This window comes from Symphalangus syndactylus, chromosome 14 (genome assembly GCF_028878055.3).
Source record: "Symphalangus syndactylus isolate Jambi chromosome 14, NHGRI_mSymSyn1-v2.1_pri, whole genome shotgun sequence".
Classification (NCBI taxonomy): Eukaryota; Metazoa; Chordata; class Mammalia; order Primates; family Hylobatidae; genus Symphalangus; species Symphalangus syndactylus.
The window spans coordinates 23,673,818-23,697,998 of NC_072436.2; the positions used below are offsets into that span (position 1 = coordinate 23,673,818).

Sequence of the window (24,181 nt, forward strand, 5' to 3'; positions counted from 1 at the left end):
ATCCTCTCGGGAATTATTTTAATTGCCACCCTCCTATTGTATTTCAGATTTTGTAAAATGGACACTTGTTGAAACATGAAGCCCCTTAAAAGTCTTTTATTGCTGCTTAAAGAAAATATTGAATATCTGAGGACTCTATTCAAGGAGCTTTGTCTTTTTTTAATCTGAGGAAATGGCTTTTAGTGATTCATCTTTTTGCTTTAAGTTACATGTGTTAATTATAAATTTGTTAATGAGAACTTTCCAAAGATGCTGGCTTTTCAGCCAGTGCCAGCTCCAAGTGCTGTGCTCCTTCTCCTGCCACTCAGCCTGGTGCTTTGTTAGACCCAGGGACTCTGATTCACAAATATCAGAATTTGCAGATTTTTAACATAAAATTGACTCTGCTAAACTAAGCATTTTAAGTTAAACTTAATTTTATCTTAAAATAACTTAGATATTTCTGCCGGGCACAGTGGCTCACGCCTGTAATCCCAGCACTTTGGGAGGCCAAGGCGGGCGGATCACAAGGTGAGGAGATCGAGACTATCCTGGCTAACATGGTGAAACCCCGTCTCTACTAAAAATAGAAAAAATTAGCTGGGCGTGGTGGTGGGCACCTGTAGTCCCAGCTACTCGGGAGGCTGAGGCAGGAGAATGGCGTGAACCCGGGAGGCGGAGCTTGCAGTGAGCCGAGATTGCGCCACTGCACTCCAGCCTGGGCAACAGAGCGAGACTCTGTCTCAAAAAATAAATAAATAAATAAATAAATAAATAAATAAATAAATAAAATACTTAGATATTTCTAAAGAGCATCTTTATGGACTTTTTTTGCTATGAAAAACTTAGTAATTCCAGGTTATAAAACTTCCAAAGCAGTACCATGTGGTGTATGTAGGCTATAAAAATGTCTAGCTGATCCCATTAAATTTGCAGTGATTAAAGATAAGAATGTGTAAAGCTGGTTGTAGTCATATCAGACAGAGACATCTTAAATCAGGATAAAGATTTCTAATTTTGATATATGAAAAATACTTTTTTGATATTAGCTTCATTTTGGCAGTTTCAGAATGATATCTAAAGGCCATTAGAAATAATTGATTGACATTTTGCAGGTTGCCTGCTATAGATGCTAATTAAAAGTCAGGATTCATAGAGAAAGCTGTATGTCTTATTTGTAGGGATTTAGAGGCAGTCTGTTCAAATTTTCCCAGTATTCATTGATTGGCTCATTCTGTATAGCTGTCATTAAAACAACTTACTGTGATTTTAGGCTCTTAAAGTAAGTTAGAAGCATAATAAAGATGAATTGGTATCTACATATATGTATTGTGAGGATCTAGAATTTTGGAACCATACTTTACAAAAATTTGGCACACATCTGACAGTCTTTCAGATTATAATGAACAGTAGTTTTACAACTGAGCAGTAATGTAATTTTCAGTTAAGTGATATTTTAGCTATTTATAATAAAATTCACATAAAATTCACCATTTTAGCCATTTTAAATTGTACAATTTGGTGGATTTTAGTGTATTCACAATGTTACACAGTCATCACTACTGTGTAATTCCAGAACACTTCATCGCCCATAAAAGAAACCCCATAACTGTTAAGCAGTTACACCCCAATTTCCTCACTGTCAGGTTAGTAACCACTAATCTACTTTCTGTGTCTATGGAGACATTTCATAAAAATTGAAACATACATTATGTGGCCTTTTATATCTGGGTTTTGAAGTGCATCCACACTGTAACCTAGGAGTGGAGTTCTTGGGTGATGTAGTAAGTCTATGTTTAACCTTTTGAGGAACTGCAAACTGTGTTCTCTGCACATTTATATTCCCACAGCTATGTATGAGGATTCCAATTTCTCTATATACTCACTTTGTAAAAAAAATTATAACCATCCTAATGGGTGTGTAGTAGGATCTCATTGTAGTGTTTTTGTTTGTTTCTTTGTTTTTTGACACGGAGTCTCACTCTGTCGCCCAGGCTGGAGTGCAGTGGCATGATCTTGGCTCACTGCAACCTGTGCCTTCTAGGTTCAAGCAATTCTCTTGCCTCAGCCTCCTGAGTAGCTGGGACTACAGGCGCCCACTACCACATCCAGCTAATTTTTTTTTTTTTTCATTTTTAGTAGAGACGGGGTTTCATGATATTGGCCAGGCTGGTCTCAAACTCCTGATCTCAGGTGATCCGCCCTCAGCCTCCCAAAGTGCTGGGATTACAGGCGTAAGTCACCGCGCCCAGACCTCACTGTAGTTTTGATTTGCATTTCCCTAATTACTGATGATGTTGACGTCTTTGCATGTGCTTCTTGGTCATTTGTATCTTTCTTGGGGAAATGTCTATTCATATGCTTCAGCCATTTAAAAAAGTGGTTTTTTTTGGTTACTTAAAGAGTTTTTTTAATATATTCTGGTACAGACTCTTAATCTCATATGCAATTATTTCTCTCACTGTGGGTTGTCTTTTCACTTTCTTGATAGTGTCCTTTGATGCTAAACTACAATTTATCTGTTTTTTTTCTTTGGCTGTTTATGCTTTTGGTGTCATAGCCAAGAAACCCTGGCCTAATCCAAGATGGCAAAGATTTACTTTTACATTTCCTTTTTATAGTTTTTTTTTTTTTTTTTTTTTTGAAACGGAGTCTCGCTCTGTTGCCCAGGCTGGAGTGCAGTGGCACCATCTCGGCTCACTGCAAGCTCCACCTCCCAGGTTCACACCATTCTCCTGCCTCAGCCTCCCGAATAGCTGGAACTACAGGCATCCACCACCACGCCCGGCTAATTTTTTTTGTATTTTTTTTAAGAGATACGGGGTTTCACCATGTTAGCCAGGATAGTCTCGATCTCCTGACCTCGTGATCCGCTCGCCTTGGCCTCCAAAAGTGCTGGGATTACAGGCTTCAGTCACCGCACCCGGCCCCTTTCTATAGTTTTATAGTTCTACCTCTTACACTTGGTTCTTAGTTCTTTGGTCCATTTTGAGTTAATTTTTGTATATTGTGTGAGGTGGGTATCAAATTCATTCTTTTGCATGTGGCCATACAGTTTTCTCAGCACCACTTTTGAAAAGACTCTTCTTTCCCCCATTGAATAGTCTTGGCAACATTGTCAAAAATCAGTTGACTGTAGATGGTGGGTTTATTTCTGGATTCTCCATTGTATTCCATTTATCTGTGTGTCTATCCTTCTGCCAGTACCACACTGTATTGTATGCTGTAGTATTGTAGTAAGTTTTGGAATTGGAAGTATGAGTCCTTATATTTTGTTCTTTTGGAAGATTGTTTTGGCTATTCTGGGTTCCTTGAATTTTCTCATGTGAGGTTTAGGATCAGCTTGCCAATTTCTTCAGAAAAAAAGCCAGCTGCCATTTAAAAAAAGAATTGCTTTAAATCTGTAGATTAATTTGGGGAGTATTGCCACCTTAAGAATACTAAGTCTTCGAGTACCTGAACATGGACATCTTTCTACTTGTTCAGGACTCTTAACATTTCTTTCAACAGTATTTTGTAATTTTCCAAGTTTAAGTCTTGCACTTCTTTTGTTAAATTTATTCCTAAGCATTTTATTCTTTTTCATGCTATCATAAATGGAATTGTTTTCTTAATTTCATTTTTTGATTGTTCATTGCTAGTGTTTAAACACATGATATATTGATTGTGTATCTGCAATCTTGCTGAACTCTATTAACTAATAGATTTTTTTGTAGATATCTTAGGCTTTTTTATATGGAAGATAATGTCATCTACAAATAAAAATAGTTTCATTCTTCCTTTCCAATCTGGATGCCTTTTATTTCTTTTTCTTGCTTAATTCTTGATTGTTTTTTCTGGTTGCCGCAAGCTTTTACTTAGGTTTCTAGGGTCCCAAAAAATGGATTATGATAGCTTTTGCCAATTTTTTTTCTGTTTTTATAGAGGTATGGACTTTGGAGTTTCTCACTCTGCCATTTTCGCTGATATCACTTATGATGTTTTTATTTAACCTGCCAAATGAGTTCACGATATGAGGGGGAACTGTGTGCCAATATGAGAGGGAACTGTGTGCCAAAGTTTTTATAAGTTTTATGAAGTTTTGTACTTTACTAAATAATCCTTCATAATCCACTTTAGTCATTGATCTTTTTAAATGGGCCTTTATTTTGGAATTTAAGTTTTTTGTACCTTGGTGCTCTTAATGTTTGATATTTCTGTTATCTTTGTGTGTGTATGAATAAGTACCTTTCATTGTCAGTGGGTTCTTAGAGTGAAATTTACTTTTGCAAAAACATTTGGTCAGTTTTATTTTGTTGCGTGAGATTCACAAATGAGTGATTCACTGACAACACTGAAAAATTTATTTGACAAAGATAATATTTTTTAGCACATTGCAGATTTTCACATTTTCAGTGTATTAGGGTAACTTTAGTCTATTCAAAATGCTTTTGCATGAATCATCTCACAAAGTGAATGATTGATGTGCTTGCTGTTTATTTCCAACCTTTTAAAATAATTTCTTTAACGTTAACAACAAAGAAAAATCTTTTCCCTCCCACTGTGGATTCTTTTATTCAGAAAACTTAGTAGATTAATCTTGTGGGATGATAGCTGGATGTTATTGTAACAGTTCACTTAAATGGAGATGGTTGGTTACATTATGTTTCACTTGTTTTTTCTTTTTATAGTAATTTTGATTTTCTTGTGACACACGAAATACATGGCCAGCACAGAAAATGTGGAAGTTAGAGAAATTATTTATAATTTAACTAGACAAAGATACCTACTATAACATTTAGCCTTTCCTAGCATTTATAGATGTGAATGTATGATCCATTAATGGAGGGAGATTATTTGTTGGGAAAACTTGAAACAATTTCTCTCTGCCCTTCCCCCAATTGCTGTGCCCACCTGTATCACCACTGAATGGGATCTTGGTCCCATTCTGTAACATTTTTTGCTACTTTCAATTTTTAGACTATTCTCATGTAGATAATTAGGCTTAACTCCATGGGTTTTCCTTCCCCACCTCAAATGCAGCAAAAGCCATGGCCCTTGGCTACTTGGCTAAGGCTGGACGCTGTAGTCTGGCAGTACTGCCTGCATCCTTTCCCACTTCGGTCCTTACAGGTGTGATGGGATGAGGAGGACAACAAAGGGCAAAGTGCCGTCTTCTCCTGAGCCAGGCAGTAGACCATCCCCAATTGCCAATAGATTGATAAATTGCTCCAATTTGATTTTAAATGCTAGTGTAAGCTTGGGATTAGGGTTTACATTTTCTCCAGACGTTTAGCCAGTTGTCTTCCTGTGTTTTTGGAATTATTACATTCTCACTAAAGAGATGTCACTTTCCAAATTATTTGCAATAGCAGTGTATCATACTTGCTCCGAGGGGTGGAGTAGTGAAAAATGAAATGCAGAGAGAAACAACAGAAGTTAATTCTTGACCTCTGAGCTTCCAAAAGTTCAGTTTTTAGTAATTTTGGCATGATTAAGGATTTTTCAAAGGTAATTTTTATCTGTGTGGGATTTTTCACTTTGCATGATAATTTAATACTCTAACCTCTGAGTAAGATGTATTTCTTCATTACATATTGTGATCTATTTCTGGACTTTGTGTTTTTCTTCATCTGTAAGTTTCTGTACTAGAATTATACTGTTTTAATTTTTGAGATTTTGTGGTGTTCTAACCCAGTAGTTTAAAGTCTCCCTTATTACTTTTTCCCTTCTAGTTTCTATATGTGGGGCATGGAGTGGATGGGGGAGGAGGGTCATTCTGTGGTTTTTCTACTAAAAAAAATTTAAAATAACTTTACGAACTCTTTCCTCCTCCTCTGTCCCACCTCTACACACTCTCTTGGCTTTTTATTTGAATTACATTAAACCTGTAGCTTAAATTGAGGGAAATTTTATCTTTACAAATACTTTAAACTTCTCATTTAATTTATTTCCTTCTTTCCTCCCTCCCTTTTTCTCTCTTCTTTCTCTTTTTCCTTTTTTTTTTTTTTGAGACGGAGCCTCACTCTGTCACCCAGGCTGCAGTGCAGTGGCGCTATCTGGGCTCACTGCAAGCTCCACCTCCCGGGTTCATGCCATTCTCCTGCCTCAGCCTCCCGAGTAGCTGGGACTACAGGTGCCCACCACCACGCCCAGCTGATTTTTTTATATTTTTAGTAGAGACACGGTTTCACCGTGTTAGCCAGGATGGTCTCAGTCTCCTGACCTTGTTTTCTGCCCGCCTCAGCCTCCCAAAGTGCTGGGATTACAGGCGTGAGCCACCACGCCTGGCCTCTCTCTTCTTTCTCTCTCTCTCTCTCTCTTTCTCTATTTTTTGAATGTTCCTCTTCAAAAATCTGTAACATCTTCATTTAAATCTTGAGTATTTCCAATATTCTTAGAGTGATTTGTTTTGTTTTGTTTTTGTTATTAATGGGACCTTTCTTTTCCATTATACTTTTCAGTCATTTTATCTTCAGGGACAAATTCTCAAAACGATTATGTAGCAGTGTTGATACTGGTGCAAAGGAAAGCTTTTGCCATTTAAGATGTGCTTCACTATGGAGTAGTTTGATTAAAAGTGCTCATAAGGAATAAATAGAAAATCCTTTTTGAAGCCCTCTTTGTAAAAGTCTCAGAGTTGGCTTGTGAAATGGCTCATTTTTGTGTTGTAGTGGTGATATTGTAATGGCTTTCTGATAAAAATGGAATGCTAGTAAGTCACTTTGATCAGCTTTCAGTAAATCGACATTTACTTACATCATCTTAGAGATGACATACATGTTTCAGTGATGTGTCTGCTTTGAACTGTTTCTTGTTCTGTGTGTTGGTTTTTCAACAAAGACACTTTGAGCCATCTATTTATTTTCATTTTTTCTTTCAAACAACTCTAGTTTTAAATTAGTTGATAATTTTAATTTCAATATACTGTTGTCTAATCATCGTGACTCCCCCGATTTCTCTTTTTTAGAGGAAAGTATTGTACAGATGTATCTTGAAGATTATAATCTTGGTTGATTATTGCCTATTCTCACTTTAGAAATAGATGGTGATAGCTTATGACTTGTGTTGTATAACGAGGTAGAAATATTGCTGTCTTCTCTGACCTAGCTTCTCAAAGAGATCATTAATGTATGATATCTAATAAACCATCTAATGCGTATAACAGTGATCAGCAAATTAATAAATTAAACCTCTATTCATGCTTAAATTATCAAAGCTAATCATTTAAATGAGATGTCCTATTTTAATTAATATTTCTGGCACCATCGTTAATGAGACTTAGAATTTCAACTAGTGTATTTAGCTCTTACTTGGTGATTAGCTTTGATAGCATAATTATAAATAGAGCCCTTATTAATTAAGTTGCTGACCTTTCCCCAGTTAGCTATTTATATACACACAGGTGAAATGGCTTGGTAATGTCATATATTAGAGGTATATCTTATAAGACAGTGGTAAGCAAATTAGGAATTTTTACTCAAACTAAAACTATCTTTAACAGTAAAAATTTATACATGAGTTTTGTAGTTTAGTTTTTTCCTTTCTTAGATTTCATGTATTAAATGGCTTTTGAAATGTTAGCATTACATTTTAATATTTGGAAAGAAATATTAGCAGAATTTGAAAATCGTGGTTATATGTGTAGTACCATAATCATCTCACAGTAAAACATGAAGCATATTTATAAACACACAATCATATATGGAGTTGATACTGAACCCAGAATCTCTTTAAGAATCTCTCTGGCAGGGTAAATGAGCCTTTAAACAACATTAATGAAATTATTTAAGACCTGAGGACTCTAAAATTAAACCTGAGCATCAGTCATTGGTAGGGTTGCCATCTGAAAATAAAGGAACAATCTGATTGGCTGAAGATGTATGTAGAAGGAATACTCACTTCCTGAAACAGAACTGGGCGAAAGCAATAGGAAACAAAGTCAAGAAATAAGAAAAGAAAATAATAGATAAGAATAGAAATAAGAATAAATAAGAAATGAGAAAAGAAAGGAAGGAAAGTATGTTTAAACAGCCTAGGGGCCCACAAAACTACAGTGTTGATGGAGATGTAAAGGGATTTCTCTGTCAGAAATATTTTTCTTTTGTAGGCTACAGATGTTTTTCTAAAATTTTGGTTTGGGGGCCTTTGTCTTTCAACTTACTGTATAGGAAGTACCCTCTGGCAGAGGAAAAAAGGACATTTTAAACTTGTTGCCCAGAATCCATTTCATTGCAGTCAGTTAGCATGTCCTGTAGTTTTCTGGATTTAAATCACATAAATAGGCTCGGATTTGTCATCACACTTGGAATATTTTAGCGAGTCTATCAAATTGTTGATGGTTGTTAAAGATGATAGGTGTTGTTTGGACATTTTTATTTTTACTTTTTGAGATGGAGTCTTGCTTTGTCACCCAGGCCGGAGTGCAGTGGTGCAGTCTCGGCACACTGCAACCTCCACCTCCCAGGTTCAAGCAATTCTTCTGTGTCAGCCTCCCAAGTAGCTGGGATTACAGGCACCCACTACCACGCCCAGCTAATTTTTCTATTTTTTTTTTAGTAGAGACAGGATTTCACCACGTTGTCCAGGCTGGTCTCAAACTCCTGACCTGAGGTGATCCGCCCACCTAGGCCTCCCAAAGGGCTGGGATTACAGGCGTGAGCCACCACGCCTGGCTTTGTTTGGACATTTTTAATTGAAAGTTAAAATATATTCTTACTGAAAAAGACTTTATCAAAGACTTTAAATCTTGTAACTTTGGAACTAGTCAGGCCTTAAAGATTATTTAATTCCCCCCTTTTAAAAGGAAACTGAGGCACAAAGATATTAAAGGACTTGTAACTTAAGCAGTTATTAACTCAAGGGAGTGGAGACTCCTGACAGTCCCATGCTGTTTCTGAAGCATCACACTGCTCTTCAGATCTGTATTCCATGAGTAAGGTTTATTCTTAGAAAATGAGAAATGATTGCAATTACACAGAACTAGATGTGGGGGAAAAGCAAAATTATGTTCTTGTGAAGAATTCAATCTTCAGTTGTGTAAAATTTGCCTTTTATTTTTTCTGGGTGATGTGGAGAAAGGGAGCTAGTTCATTTTAGAATTCTTGATTTCTTGAAATGTATCCAGTTGTAGCTGCTAAATGTTTGACTGCCCAAATGATTAATTTAGAGATCTCAAATATCAGAAATGTACTTAATTTCTCCACATTCTTTAAGAATAAAACACATTCTCCAGCATTACATTTTTTCCAAAAGCTGTAAAATTTATTTAGTTTTAATAATTATGAATCTTCAGAGAAAATGCAAATAGTTATGGGTCAAAGAGTAAACTTTTACTGCAAACTATTTTATTTCCTATCCACCCCAACATTTGCTCATTGTAAGAGCTGTTGTGCTCTATAATTGTTAATTCACTGTTTCATATTCAAGAACAGTAAACAAGAGTCAGATTCAAGGTAGCTCCAAATGTCACAGCAGTGAACCTGACATTTTTCTCTGAGATGTAATATTGTATTCGTTCTAGTATCCCTTCTATGACCTTGTATATGGATGTATAGGAAAATAATATTGCTTGATAGGAAAATACCATTTGTAAATTATAAGTGCCCTTGCCTCTGAGATGCTTCAAATGGCATTTTTTAAAATTTAGACCCAAATTGATTTTGATGCACTGTGTTGCAAAGTCACATTTATTTCAGTATATGGGCATAGTTTGTTTTATTGTACTTTGCTTTATTGCATTTCACAGATATTATAGTTTTTACAAACTGAAAGTTTATGGTAACCCCATGTTGAGCAAGTCTATAAGTGCCATTTTTCTGACAGCACGTGCTCACTTTGTGCCTCTGTATCACATTTTGACAATTCTCACAGTATTTTAAACTTTTTCATTGTTTCTTTATCTGTTGTGATCAATGATCTTTGATGTTGCTATTGTGATTGTTTTTGAGCAATCAGTGTTATGTGTATTCTGACTGCTCCATTGACTTGCTGTTCCCCCATCACTCAGTCTCCTTGGGCCTCCCTATTTCCTGAGACACAACAGTATTGAAATCAGGTCAGTTAACAACCCTACCATGGCCTCCATTTAAGTAAAAGGACAAGTTGCATGTCTCTCACTTTAAATCAAAAACTAGAAATGGTTAAGCTTAGTGAAAATGGCATGTCAAAAGCTAAGACTGGCCAAAAGCTAGGCCTCTTACAACAGTTAGCCAAGCTGGGAATGCAAAGGAAAAGTTCTTGAAGGAAATTAAAAGTGCTACTTCAGTGAATACACAGATGATAAGAATGTAATGAAACAGCCTTATGGCTGATGTGGAGAAAGTTTGAGTGATCTGGTTAGAAGATCAAACCAGCCACAACATTTCCTTAAGCCAAAGCCTAATCCAGAGCAAGACCCTCACTCTCTTCAATTCTGTGAAGGCTGAGATAGATGAAGAAGCTGGAGAAGAAAAGTTGGAAGCTAGCAGAGGTTCGTTCATGAGGTTTAAGGAAAGAAGCCATTCCCATAACATAAAAGTGCAAGGTGAAACAGCAAGTGCTAATATAGAAGCTGCAGCAAGTTACCCAGAAGATCTAGCTAAGATCATTGATGAAGATGGCTACACCAAACAACAGATTTTCTGTGTAGACAAAACAGCCTTTTATTGGAAGAAGATGCTGTCTAGGACTTTCTTAGGTAGAGAGGAAGAAGTCAATACCTGGCTTCAAAGCTTCAAGGAACAGGCTGACTGTCTTGTTAGGAACTAATGCAGCTGGTGACTTTAAGTTGAAACCAGTGCTTGTTTACCATTCCAAAAATCCTAAGGCTTTGAAGAATGACGCTGAATCCATGCTGCATGTGCTCTATAAATGGAACAATAAAGCCTGGATGACAGCATATCCACTTACAGCATGGTTTACCAATGTTTTGAACCCACTATTGAGACCTACTGCTTTGCTTGTGGGGTGGGGGGCGATTTTTTAAAAAAGATTCCATTCAAAATATTACTGCTCATTGACAATGCAGTTGGTCATCCAAGAACTCTGATGGAGCTGTACAAGGACATGAATGTTGTTTTCATGCCTGCTAACACATCCATTCTGCAGCCCATGGATCAATGAGTCATTTTGACTTTCAAGTCTTATTTAAGAAATACATTTTGTAAGGCTATAGCTGCCACAGATAGTGATTCCTCTGATGGATCTGGACAAAGTAAATTAAAAACCTTCTGGAAAGGATTCACCATTCTAGATGCCATTAATGATTCTCTGGCTAAAAGATTTAAGAACAAAAAATATATACTGTATTGCTAAAAAATGCTTTCTTGTTGTGATTCTTGGGAAGAGGTCAAAATATCAATATGAACGGGAGTTGGAAGAAGTTGATTCCATCACCATGGATGACTTTGAGGGGTTCAAGACGTCAGTGGAGGAAGTAACTTGCAGATGTGGTGGAAATAGCAAGAGAACTAGAATTAGAAGTGGAGCCTGACGATATGACTAACTTGCTGTAATCTTATGATTGAACTTGGATAGATGAAGAATTTCTTCCCTTTTTTTTTTTCGAAGAGAAAGGTCTTGCTCCGTCACCCAGGTTGGAGTGCAGTGGTGCAATCATGACTCACTGCAGCCTTGACCTCCTGGACCCTGGCAATCCTCCCACCTCAGCCTCCTGAGTATCTGGGGCTACAGGCACATACCACCATGCCTGGCTAATTTCTTTGTTTTGTTTTCTTTTTGGTGTTTGTTTGTTTGTATCTCACTGTGTTACCCAGGCTGGACTTGAACTCCTGGCCTCAAGTGATCCTCCCACCTTGGCCTCCCAAAGTTTTGGGATTACAGGCGTGAACCACTGAGCCCAGTGAGGAATTTCTTGTTAGGGGTGAACAAAGAAAGTGGTTTTTTGTGATGGAATCTACTCCTGGGAAGATGCTGTGAACATTGTTGAAATGACAACAAAGGATTTCAAAGGATTTAGAATATTCCATAAACTTGGTTGATAAAATACTGGCAGGGCTTAAGAGGAGAAGTTCTGTGAGTAAAATACCATCAAACAACTTTATGCGCTATAAGGAAATCTTTTGTGAAAAGAAAAGTCAACTGATGCAGCAAACTTTATTATTGTCTTATTTTAAGAAATTGCCACAGCCACCTCAGCCTTCAGCAACCACCACCCTGGTCAGTCAGCATTTTTTAGCCATACAGTATATATTTTTTGTTCTTAAGTTTTTTAGCCAGAGAATCACAAGCAATACATTATTTTAAAATTACAGCAAAAACATTAAAAAAAAAAATGTCTTAAAGAGACAATGTCTCACTATGTTGCACAGGCTGGAGTGCAGTGGCTATTCATGGGTGCAATCATAACTGACTTAAGCCTCAAACTCATGGGCTCAAGTGATCCTCCCTCTTCAGCCTCCCAAGTAGCTGGGCCTACAGGCATGTGACACCATGCCTGCCTTTATACATTGTGTTGTTTTAAACATACAATGCTATTGCACACTTAATAGATTATATTATTTTTATATGCACTGGAAAACCAAAAAATTCACGTGACTCACATTATTGCAGTATTAGCTTTATTGCAGTAGTTTGGAACCAAACCTGCAATATCTCCAAGGTATGCCTGTATCTCTCTCTCTTTCTCACCAAACCTGCAATATCTCCAAGGTATGCCTGCATCTCTCTCTCTCTCTCTTTTTTTTTTTAAGACCAGGTCTCCCTCTGTCACCCAGGCTGGAGGTGCAGTATATGATCTCAGCTCACTGCAACCTCCACCTTCCAGGCTCAAGCGATCCTCCCACCTCAGCCCCCCAAGTAGCTGGGACTACAGATGCATGCCACCACACCCAGCTAATTTTTGTATTTTTTGGTGGAGATGGGGTTTTCCTGTGTCACCCAGCTGGTCTCGAACTCTTGAACTTAAGCACTCTGCCCACCTCGGCCTCCAAAAGTGCTGGGACTACAGGCTGTTTCCAGCTTTTATCTTAGGTTCAATGGAGTACGCGTGCAGGTTTTGTTATATGGGTAAATTACATGTTGCGGGAGTTTGGTCTGTATCTTTCTTTTAAGGGAAACAACAAAACCTAGAAATAAATCTACTAGAGTTTTGGGAACTAAGATAAATTTTTGCTTCTGTCATTATGATTGAATTTTATAAGGCTAAAATGACATTAAAATTACTTTAAAAATTATATGAAAATGCAATTTATTTGTTTAAAGTTTTAAAAATAATATAAAATAAATAGTGAAGGACGTCATAGTTATCTAGGCAAGAGGTGACTGTGGCTTGGACTGTGGGGTAGCAGTGGAAATGATAAGAAATAAATTCAGGATCTACTTTGCAGGTAGAACCTAGAGGAATTATTGATGGATAGGTTATGATTAGGAATGAAATAAGATTTAAAATTGAGTTCCTCAGTCCTAGTAGGCTCATTTTGACTGACCAGGAGCTCCCATGGCAAGGCGCTGCCTTACTGAACAGTACAGACAGAGAACATTCCCATCGTCACAGGAAATGGTTTTTGGACAGCATTGCTTTAGAGAAGGACTCATACATATCCTTCAACTGTGTGAAATTGTCGATTATTATTAATCTTTTTTTGATAATTTTCTAGCATTATTTTTCTCCATGTCTCACTTTCTGAAACTTCTTTTGATAAGATGTTGGGCCTCCTAGATTCTCCAAATCTTTATTTCCTGTCATACTTTGATACCTTTGTACTTTTTCTTACTTTCAGGAAGATTTCCTTGATTTTATCGACAAGAACTTCTATTGCATTTAATATTTGAGCCCTCAGGTTTTAAACTCACAAGAGTTCTTTATTCTGAGCTTTTTCCTTTTTCATAACATCTTGTTTTCCGCAGTGCCTTTTCTGAGAACATCAGTTAGAGGGTTTGTTGTTGTTTTGTTTTTGATTTTTAATAAGAACTAAAACAATGTTGTAAAATACTTTTAAAACATCACTATTGTTTCTTTCCGGGCCTCCCTTTTTTCAACTTGTTTATCTGGGACTATCTTTTATGCTGGAGACCTTCCTTAAAAGTCTGGTAATCCTTGATTATCTTTTTTTTTATGAGACGGAGTTTTGCTCTGTCACCCAGGCGGGAGTGTAGTGGCACAATCTTGGCTCACTGCAACCTCCACCCCCCGGGTTCAAGCAATTCTCTTGCCTCAGCCTCTCGAGTAGCTGGGATTACAGTCACCCCCCACCACTCCTGGCTAATTCTTGTATTTTTAGTAGAGACGGGGTTTCACCATGTTGGCCAGGCCGGTCTCAAGCTCCTGACCGCAGGTGATCCACCCACCGTGGCCTCCCACAGTGCTGGGATTACAGTGCTGGGATTACAGGCGTGAGCCACTGCGCCTGGCCACTTGATTATCTTTCACTAAAAAGCAACTTGGGAGTTTTGTGTATATCACAGGATGTATTGCCTGGCAGGCCTTTCACTGGGGACTTTTTAATGCTTGAATCCATGTGGAGCCCTTCGTTTTTCCTGGATTTTTGCTTGTCTGTCTCCTTATCTTTTTGTCTGTGTTGTAGGTACCTGGCTGGCTGTGTCCCACTGTTGTTGTGGGGAGAAGTATAATATGAGTCCAGCTGTTTCCTGTATAGACTTTCATTTAACTCCCCTAATTTTATCCCTTCATCTTCCTTTCATTTTATATTAGTTGGCATTTCTGAGGCACAAGCCTCTGTGGAATTCTGCTAGGTGAATTGTTTCCCTTGGGTGGTAGCTATAATTTCGTTCTTCTTCCACAGACACCATTCCTCCATCCAGTCTCCATGTATTCTGGAAATGTGTCCTATATTGATGACCAGTCTCATGGTCTTGATTGTTGTATATCTGTAATATTCATTTATAATTATTTTAGTGGAGTCTTGGGCCAGTTGCCACCATTAACTGGGAATCATACTTTTAAAAAATGATTTTATAATTTATCAAGTGCTTTTCAATAGATTACATCACATGAACCCATAGATATGAACCCACAAATATTACTGTTGTAAACTATGTTTATTCATCACACGTTATCTGGCTTGTTAATAAATTGATTATTTTTGATCTTATAGTGATAGTCCTCTCCTTGCTCCATCCAGTTTTTTCTCTCTAGGGAACTGTACCGATCTCCCAAACTGTAGCATATTTGCTTTAAGCAGAAAGTGATAATTTGAGGGGGAGCTGAATGGAAATAAGTTAGTAGACCCTAAGTGATCTATAATCAAGGATTTCTTCCTCAAATCTTGGGGAAATTAAATAGATTAGTTTTAAGTAAATGAAGAAAAAAATGCAGCTTATTAAATCTGATATTATAAGAGTGTTCATGACATGGAAAGATACCTATGATATTTCAGTGAAAAATTACCAGGCAGTATGTAGTGTCTCATTTTAAATTATATGTTTAAAGATGTACATAATATCCAGTTTTCCCACTTTAGCTATGTTAAGTTGATCAGTATGTTTCAGTGATCAGATGATGTCATTCTGATCTATTGATGTTAAAATTTCTAGCAACCTTTCAGATTTTAGCAGCTGTTGATGGTTGTTGCTTAGATCTATTGTTTCATTAGAATGGCAAAATGATTATTTAAAACTTCTTTGAATTTCTTTTATATTTATTTTTCTTTTATAAAGGAGAACTTTTCCTCATTGAATATTTAATTACTACCTAAAATATAGTCTATATAGAAAGGGAAGGATAAATGTTTAATCCTTGCCCTTTATTAGTCAATTTTCAGAGTAATGGATTGAGGCCTTAGCAGGCCTCAGGATGACCATTGAGGCTTTTTTCCCCTTCTTTTTTCACTTTGAATATTATTATTTGATATCATTGTGTATTTGAGTTTTTACTTTATTATAGTCATTATACATTTTGACACCTTGTCCCCTATCTTTGACCAGTGGAAGCTTCTTTATTAGAAATATTAGAAATGTTTTACATTGAGTGAAAATGGAAATATAGCCTGTCCTAATTTGTGTAATGCAGCTCAAGCCATGTCAGAGGGAAATTTATAGCTTATATTAGAATTTAAATTTATAGCTTGTATTAGAATTTAATAAAAGCTTATATTAGAAAAGAAGTAAGATCTCAGATCAATAATCAAAACTTGTACCCCAAGAAATTAGAAAAGGAAGAGCAAAATAAATTCAAATCAAGCAGAGGGAAGGGAATTTCAAAGATGAGAACAGAATTTAATACAATTCAAAACAGAAAAGCAATAAAGGAAAATCAATAAAACCCAGTTAGTTTTTCTAAAAGATTAGTAAAATTGATAAGCCTTTAGCAAGATTGACAAAGACAAAAAGAGGATGCAAACTACCTATATTAGGAAGGAGACTGGGTCACTACAGACCCAGTAGACATTGAAAGGATGGTAATAAGGGAGCACTACAAACAACTCTGTGCGCATACATTCAGCAACTTAGATAAAATGAACCACTTCCTTAAAACCTCACCAAAGATGAAATAGATGGCATATGGACAGTCTTATAACTGTTAAAGAAATTGAATTTGTAATTAAAACCTTCCAAAAAAGACATCTCTAGGCCCAAATGGTTTTAGCATGGAATTCCTCCAAAAATGTGAAGAAGAAAACCACCAACTTACACAATCTTTTCCAGAGAATAGAACACTTCTCAGTTTATTGTATACGGCCAGCATTACTCTGATACCAAAACTAGATAAAGGCAATACAAAAAGAGAAAATCACAGATCCACTTCCATGAATATCAATGTAAGCATCCTCAGCAAGACATTAGCCATTTGAATTTAGCAATATATGAAAAGAATAAGGTACTATGACCATGGGGGGCTTATCTCTAGAATGCAAGGCTAGTGTGGTATTTGAAAATAAATTAATGTAATACACCATACTAACAATCTAAAGAGAAAAATCACACAATCATATCAATAGACATAGAAGAGAAACCACATGCATTTGACAAAATGCACGGTCCACTCATGATGAAACTCTTGGTAAACTAGAAATGGAAAGGAACTTCTTCACCCTGTTAAAGGGCATCTGTAACAATCCTGCAGCTAGCATCATACTTAATGGTGAGAGATTTAGTGCTTCTAAGATTAGGAATAAGGCAAGACATTTGCTCTCAACATTCCTCTTCAACACTGTGCTGGAAGTCTTAGCCTGTGCAATAAGGCAAGAAAATAAATGGCATTAGGGATTGGGAAGGAAGAAATGAAGCTGTCTCCATTCGTAGATGACGTGGTTGTCAGTATAGAAAAAGCCCAAGGAATCTCCCAATTCCTTGGGAGATTCTTGTAACTAATGTGAATTTAGCAAGGTCATAAGATACAAGGTGAACACACAAAAATCAATCAATCTCTCTCTCTGTCTCTGTCTCTCTATGTACATATATAATCCCCAATATATCTAATTTTAAAAGCATTAAAAAATTTTCCAGTTTCGGTTTTGCTTTTCTGACATAAAAAATCAATCATATTCATAACATAATTTGAAATTCAATTTCATATTTTATCTACATGTTTATGTCTGTCAATAGCTGTAGATAGGTTATACAATACTTCGCCGGAGCCTGCTGTGCATGCCAACTGAGGGATTATTTTGGATTTCAGCTTGGAAGATACAAATGATATAAATTTTCTATGAAGTTTAATTGAGTATTCTCTTATATCAGCCTTCCATTTCTTTCCGAGTTTTCGTTTTCTTCCTTTAAGCTTTCTGGTTCGTATGTCTATTCATTGTAAAAAGGTTTTTGTTTATACTACTGGTTTGTATATGTTCATTATTTAATGAAAAGGGGCTTATAAAGTTAACGCCTGAAATTCATGAGAGTATATTTAGTGTTCTGTATCACCAGGAGACTTGGTTATCATAACCTGCTCTTTCTGAGCCCATACCTAACGTTAGTTTTGTACTTTAATATTCACATATGAAAACTTTAGAATGTAATCCCCTGAAGATTGTGACTAAACACTCAGGGGATAGTCATAGAAAGAAATGCTACATTTCAATTTTAAGAGCTAATTGTCTTCATTACAAACCTTAATTAAAAAAAAAAAGACACGCTGCACAGCCATTGTGATCCAGGGTTGTCAGGCATAGAGCACACAGTGCAGTTTAGAAAGATTGCTTATTCTACTCACTACCGTAATTGAATGCCTTAGACAAAGAAATTTCAAATGTGCTGATTACATTCCTAGTTGACACTAAATTAATTTGGTTGGTTAATATTCTAGAAAACCAAATCAAATTCATAATGATTTGACCATTGAAAACAATTGCCTTTAAAGCAGAGTAAAATTAAAGATGAATTGAGATACTACGCTTAGAAACAGATCTATAAAATTATATGAAAAAAGAAATTAACCAGATGGCGGTACTACCTCTTGCCTTCCTCCATTCAATAGCTAAGACTTTGGAAATGGAGGCACTCAAAACTTAACAGTGAGAGAATTGCTGTCTTCACGGCTTTCCTGCCTCTCCGCACAAGGGCAGCCAGTCCAGACCCATTTTCTTCCCTAGTTTATATCCTAGTGGTTCCATCTACTTTAACTTAATACTCTCAGTGCTTAACCCCACAATTTTCACATTTAATTGGCTTGATAATGTCTGCTTGTGCTATTTTATATTTCCAGAAGCCATCCTGTTATTGCTGTGCCAGTTCATCTCTCTGCCTTCTTTTTAATCCGGCCTCCAGTTCCTGATTTCCAATTATTGCTAACAACAGTGGTGAAAGTACAATTTCTGAGAGTCATAACTGACCACAGACTGAACAGCAGATTTATTATTTGCTATCCAAAAAAGAAAAGAGGAAAAAGGGGCAATGAAACACCAGTCCCATTCTGTCATTTGAGACTGAACATGGAATCTTATCTTTATATATTACATTAAAATAATTATGTAGCAATGAACCCTTCCTGTGTGCCAAGAACTGCTGTAAATACTGTGCATCCTTATTTAATTCTCCCAACAATCCCAAGATGTGGTGACTGTGGGTAATTCATGTTACAAAGAAGTTAAATCAATTGCCCAAAGTGACACTGCCAATAAAAGTCAGAGCCTGAAGTCTAACCCAGACAATCTGGCTTTAGATGGAGGCTGATACCTAACCACTGCTCTACACTGCCTTGCCATTAGAACTGACTCTGAATATTGATCACAAGTATCTGGCAAGAACAAATTGAACAGCACTTGGGTAACTATAAAAAAATCTTGACATGGCTGCCACATAGATCTTATCGGAAGGGTTAAAGGAATTTGGGTTGTGCAAATACAGGGAGTTTAGGGAGGAGAAAATATACTGAGTAAGTTAATTGGGTTTCAAACATAAAATGTTTTTTGAATAAATGAATGAGTATTCTGTGTCATTTGAAGTTTGCTAAAAGAAATGCAGTGGAGTCCAGTCAAGAGTACTTAACGTTGGACAGGAGGAATCACATCTTGCCATCAGGTCTAAAGAAAAATAAATTGTTATGTTATGAAGGAAGGGCTCAAGAGATAAGTGTAGAATAGATGACTCTGCTCAAGAGGGCCATGACTCAACTGACTGTATTTTACCCATTTAATTTTGAGCGGATTTGCTCCTTCGTGCTTTTTCTTAATCTACAATTATCTAAAATGTCAATAGAATTTTAGAACTGAAAACAACTACTTCAATTCCCATATTCTACAGATAAAAAAAACAGAATCAGAAATCAGGCATGTATTGTCAGGACTATGCAGTGAGGAACAGAACTGAGTTTTGAGCCCAGGTCTTCTGACACCATGTCCAGAGCCTAGCCTGTCCCCTCCCCCGCCCTTTTTCTTTTTGGTGGGAGTAGGGTGGAGGGAGGGTTTCACAGTCACAGTATATTCTTGAGAATTTTTACTTTATATAGTGAGATTGCTATGGAGTGAAAAGAGAGAGGACTGTGGCACAAGGTGCACTGATTATGAAATGTTCTTTTTCTTTGTGTAGTATGAGCCCAGAGGACCTGGTCGGCCCTTGTACCAAAGAAGAATCTCATCTAGCTCAGTTCAACCTTGTTCTGAAGAAGTAAGCACTCCTCAAGACAGTCTGGCTCAGTGTAAAGAGCTTCAGGACCACAGTAACCAGTCTTCTTTCAACTTTTCATCCCCGGAGTCCTGGGTAAACACCACCTCATCTACTCCTTATCAGAACATTCCATGCAATGGATCCAGCAGGACAGCTCAGCCCAGAGAGTTGATAGGTAAGACAGAGTTGGTGGCTAAAACTAATCTGTACTCCTCAGCTCCCGGATATCTGTGGAGTTTTTCTTCTATACCCCCTGCCCCCAATTTGCATTATCATCTTTGAACAATATTTAATGATGCTAATAGCTCATAGGTGTACAGTTTAGGACTATATTGATTCCATATATATATATATACATGTATATATTTTTTTTTTTTTGAGATGGAGTTTCGCTCTTGTTGCCCAGGCTAGAGTACAATGGCGTGATCTCGGCTCACTGCAACCTCCACCTCCTGGGTTCAAGCAATTCTCCTGCCTCAGCCCCCCAAGTAGCTGGGGTTACAGGCACACACACCCACACCTGGCTAATTTTTTGTATGTAGAGATGGGGTTTCACCGTGCTGGCCAGGCTGGTTTCGAACTCCTGACCTCAGGTGATCGACCCGCCTCAACCTCCCAAAATGCTGTGATTATAGGCGTGAGCCACCGCACCTGGCTGGTTCCATATTTTATGTCCAGAAGGTTAGTAGATATATCCATATTTGGAAACTGATCATTTTGACCTGTGATTGAAAGAAGAAATGGAGCTTAAAACATGTTTCTGAATAGATGGAATCACCTTTGTTTGGGAAAAGTTTGTTTTCTGCTTTTTGGTTTTTTTGCTTCAGGTCTGAGGGGGGCGCAAGTGGGAGTTGGTTAGATTAATAATGTTTTCAAGGATTTATTATTGTCTGTGAAGTGTTGACAATTTGCTATATAATAGAGTTTGGCCACGAGAGAGACCAGTAAAGTCTAACATTTTGAGATTTAGGAATCCTTTTTTATTCCTTTATTCTGATAAACTGTAGAACTTCATGGCTAAAGAACAAAAAAGGCATAGAAAGGGATCGGAATGGATAAGACACTCCAAACTTGTACTATATGATGGAAAATCTAGAGTCTTCCTCTTTAGCCTTAAAGATGAATGCACTTTGATCTTTCCTCTGTTTTCTTTTTTATATTGAATATAAAGAAACTAATTATACTGCTTTAATTCTCTAATTCCTTCTCTTTGTATGCTGTAGACGTTGATCTTTGTGAACAAGTCTGAGATCTTTGTGTGGTGAATTTTTGCCCAGTAGCATCAACTTTTTTATTTGAAACAAATTTTGTTCATCTTTAGAATGTGAATCTATTGTTTCTGTAATGGCCCATTTTTGAGTATGTGCCATGCAAGCATATTTTTAGAAAAATAGACATGGTAAAAAAAAATTTAAAAAAATTTTAAAAGCTTTTGTTTTATTTCCTGGCAAAAGACATTGTCATTTTAATCTTTAAACATTCTTTGGTACCTGTTAGGAGTAAACTGCTGTATTTTGCCTCGGGTTGCTTTGTCTTTTTGTTGTTGTTGTGTTTGAGACAGGGTCTCGCTCTGTCACCCAGGCTGGAGTGCAGTAGTGCAATCTCGGCTCACGGCAACCTTCACACCCCAGGCTCAAATGATCCTCCTGCCTCAGCCTCCCAAGTAGCTGGGACTATAGGCATGTGCCACTATGCCTGGCTAATTTTTGTGTTTATTTTTGTAGAAATGGGGTTTCGCCATGTTTCCCAGGCTAGTCTCAAACTCCTGGACTAAGCAATCTGCCCACTTCGGCCTCCCAAAGTGCTGGGATTACAGGCATGAGCCACCGTGCCTGGCTGCTTTGTCACTTTTTTGTTTGTTTTTGAGAGTCTCGCTCTGTCACCCTAGCTGGAGTGCAGTGGTGCATTCTCAGCTCACTGCAATCTCCGCCATCCGGGCTCAAGCAATTGCCCTGCCTCAGCCTCCCGAGTAGCTGAGATTACAGGCGTCTGCCATCATGCCCAGCTAATTTGTGTATTTTTAGTAGAGGCGGGGCTTCATCATGTTGGCCAGGCTGACCTCAAGTGATCCATCTGCCTTGGCCTCCCAAAGTTCTAGGATTACAGGTGTGAGCCTGCTTTGTCACTTTCAAGGTCTAGGATAAATACACTCACTCATGTTATCATATTTGAATTTCCTGGCAAACATCTACATTACAAATAAGTGATAATAATTTGTTACTTTTTTGGTTGTTTTATTATGTTTTTTTAAGATAACATCATTTCTCTTCTTCTTTTTCTTTCTTTTTTTTTAACCTAAGTTTTAGGATAGCTTTTTGCCGAAATTAATAAAAAGCTGACCCAAGCTGATAAGGTAGAAAGTTCCTAAGCAAATGCTCATATCATTTATGGTATCTTTTCTGCAAATATAAAGTCATTATTTTCTTCATTGCTTGGAGACATACTGTAGTATTTTTAAATTGAAAGTATCACTTAGTTTAGCATTAAAAAATTAATTCAAATCACGAGTGTCCTGAAGCACAACTTCTTGTTTATCAATTTTTTATTTTTAGAGAATTGTAGTAGTGGTATCAGACATAAAATAATTACATGAGAGACTTCTTACTGAAGTAAGAGATTTATTTCTTGAGCTTGAAGAAAACTGTTTATATTATATTGGTTTGAAATTTTAAAAAGATCATTGTGTTTGATATGGATATCAGTTTACAATTAAACTGTAAGCCTAAAATAGAAACCCCATCTTTGGCCTTTTGAAACTTTGAATTTCCCGTTTTGACACTGAATACACTTTAGCCCCTTAGTAAATAAATGCTTGTGGAGAAAGGAGATAATGAAACTAGATTCTGTGCAATTAAGTGGGTGACCCAGTTGCACTGCAGAGGGTAGGGAAATCCCTCCTCCAACACAGGTATGTTTGGTTTCTGTTCACTTACCTGGTGACAAGACATACTTTAGCAGACATTTTCTTTTAATGCATGGGATGAAAATTTTAGATTAGAGATGTGTTTTTGTTTGTTTTGTTTTGTTTTGTTTTTGAGACAGAGTCTTGCTCTTGACACCCAGGCTGGGGTGCAGTGGCACCATCTCGGCTCACTACAGCCTCCGCCTCCTGGGTTCAAGCAATTCTTCTGCCTCAGCCTCCTGAGTAGCTGGGATTACAGGCGCGTGCCTCATTTTTGTGTTTTTAGTAGAGACAGGGTTTCGCCATGTTGGCCAGGCTGGTCTAGAACTCCTGACTTCGTGATCTGTCCGCCTCAGCCTCCCAAAGTGCTGGGATTACAGGCGTGAGCCACTGCGCCCAGCTGAGATGTGTATTTTGAAAAATATTAGTTGTAAGACTGGTGAAATTCATAGTTTCAGAGAATGTTTTCTCTTATTGGGAATATATACATGATTAATTAGTAGCAATCTTGTATTCATGGTTAGACAAGGATGTACGCATTAGGTTAAACTGCCTCTAAACTATTATTTTCTAAGTATTTATTTAATTAAAAACATTTAAAACTAGGCCAGACATGGGGGCTCACACCTGTAATCCCAGCACTTTGGGAGGCCAAAGCGAGTGGATCACCTGAGGTCAGGAGTTGGAGACCAGCTTGGTCAACATGGTGAAACCCCTTCTTTGCTAAAAATACAAAAATTAGCTGGTTGTAATGATGCGTGCCTGTAATCCCGGCTACTTGGGAGGCTGAGGCAGGAGAATCACTTGAACCCGGGAGGTGGTGGTGGCAGTAAGCTGAGATCACGCCACTGCACTCCAGCCTGAGCGACAGAGCAAGACTCCATCTCAAAAAAAACAAAAACAAAAACAAAACAGTTAAAACTAATTACATTGCTATGAAACTGAGAACATGGTTAAATAAATCTTAAGTAAATAAAAATAGTAAGTTCTTGAACAATGAAAGTCGTGTTTATTTTATATATTATTTTAGACAGCAAAAAACACTTATATTGAAATATTTGTTAAACTAATTGTTCTTGAAAGCCATTGTTTTATTCACAAAATCAGTGACATTTAAAGGGAAAAGTGATAAATATACTAGAAAGATGTTAAATGCTTTAAAATCATTTTGAACAATTTTATGAATTTTTAAAATTTTAAAATAGTACTATAAAATTAGCATATTGAATAAATAAAATACTAAAGCTAAAACGTGAAATATTTTCACTTTAACCTCTGAATTCTAGTTTTATGTTATATTGGACAGCTGTATTGCTGATG

At 37.1% G+C, this 24,181-nt stretch overlaps 1 protein-coding gene across 8 annotated transcripts in view; it reads left to right on the plus strand.

The window, feature by feature from the left end:
* HELZ (helicase with zinc finger) overlaps window positions 1–24,181 on the plus strand; it is a 177,959-nt gene that overhangs the window by 141,426 nt on the left and 12,352 nt on the right. For all 8 annotated transcript variants that reach the window (XM_055243309.1, XM_063617485.1, XM_055243311.2 and 5 more), the window contains one exon: window positions 19,882–20,134. In XM_055243309.1, the coding sequence (XP_055099284.1) occupies window positions 19,882–20,134 (253 nt within the window). The remainder of the gene's footprint in view (window positions 1–19,881; window positions 20,135–24,181) is intronic.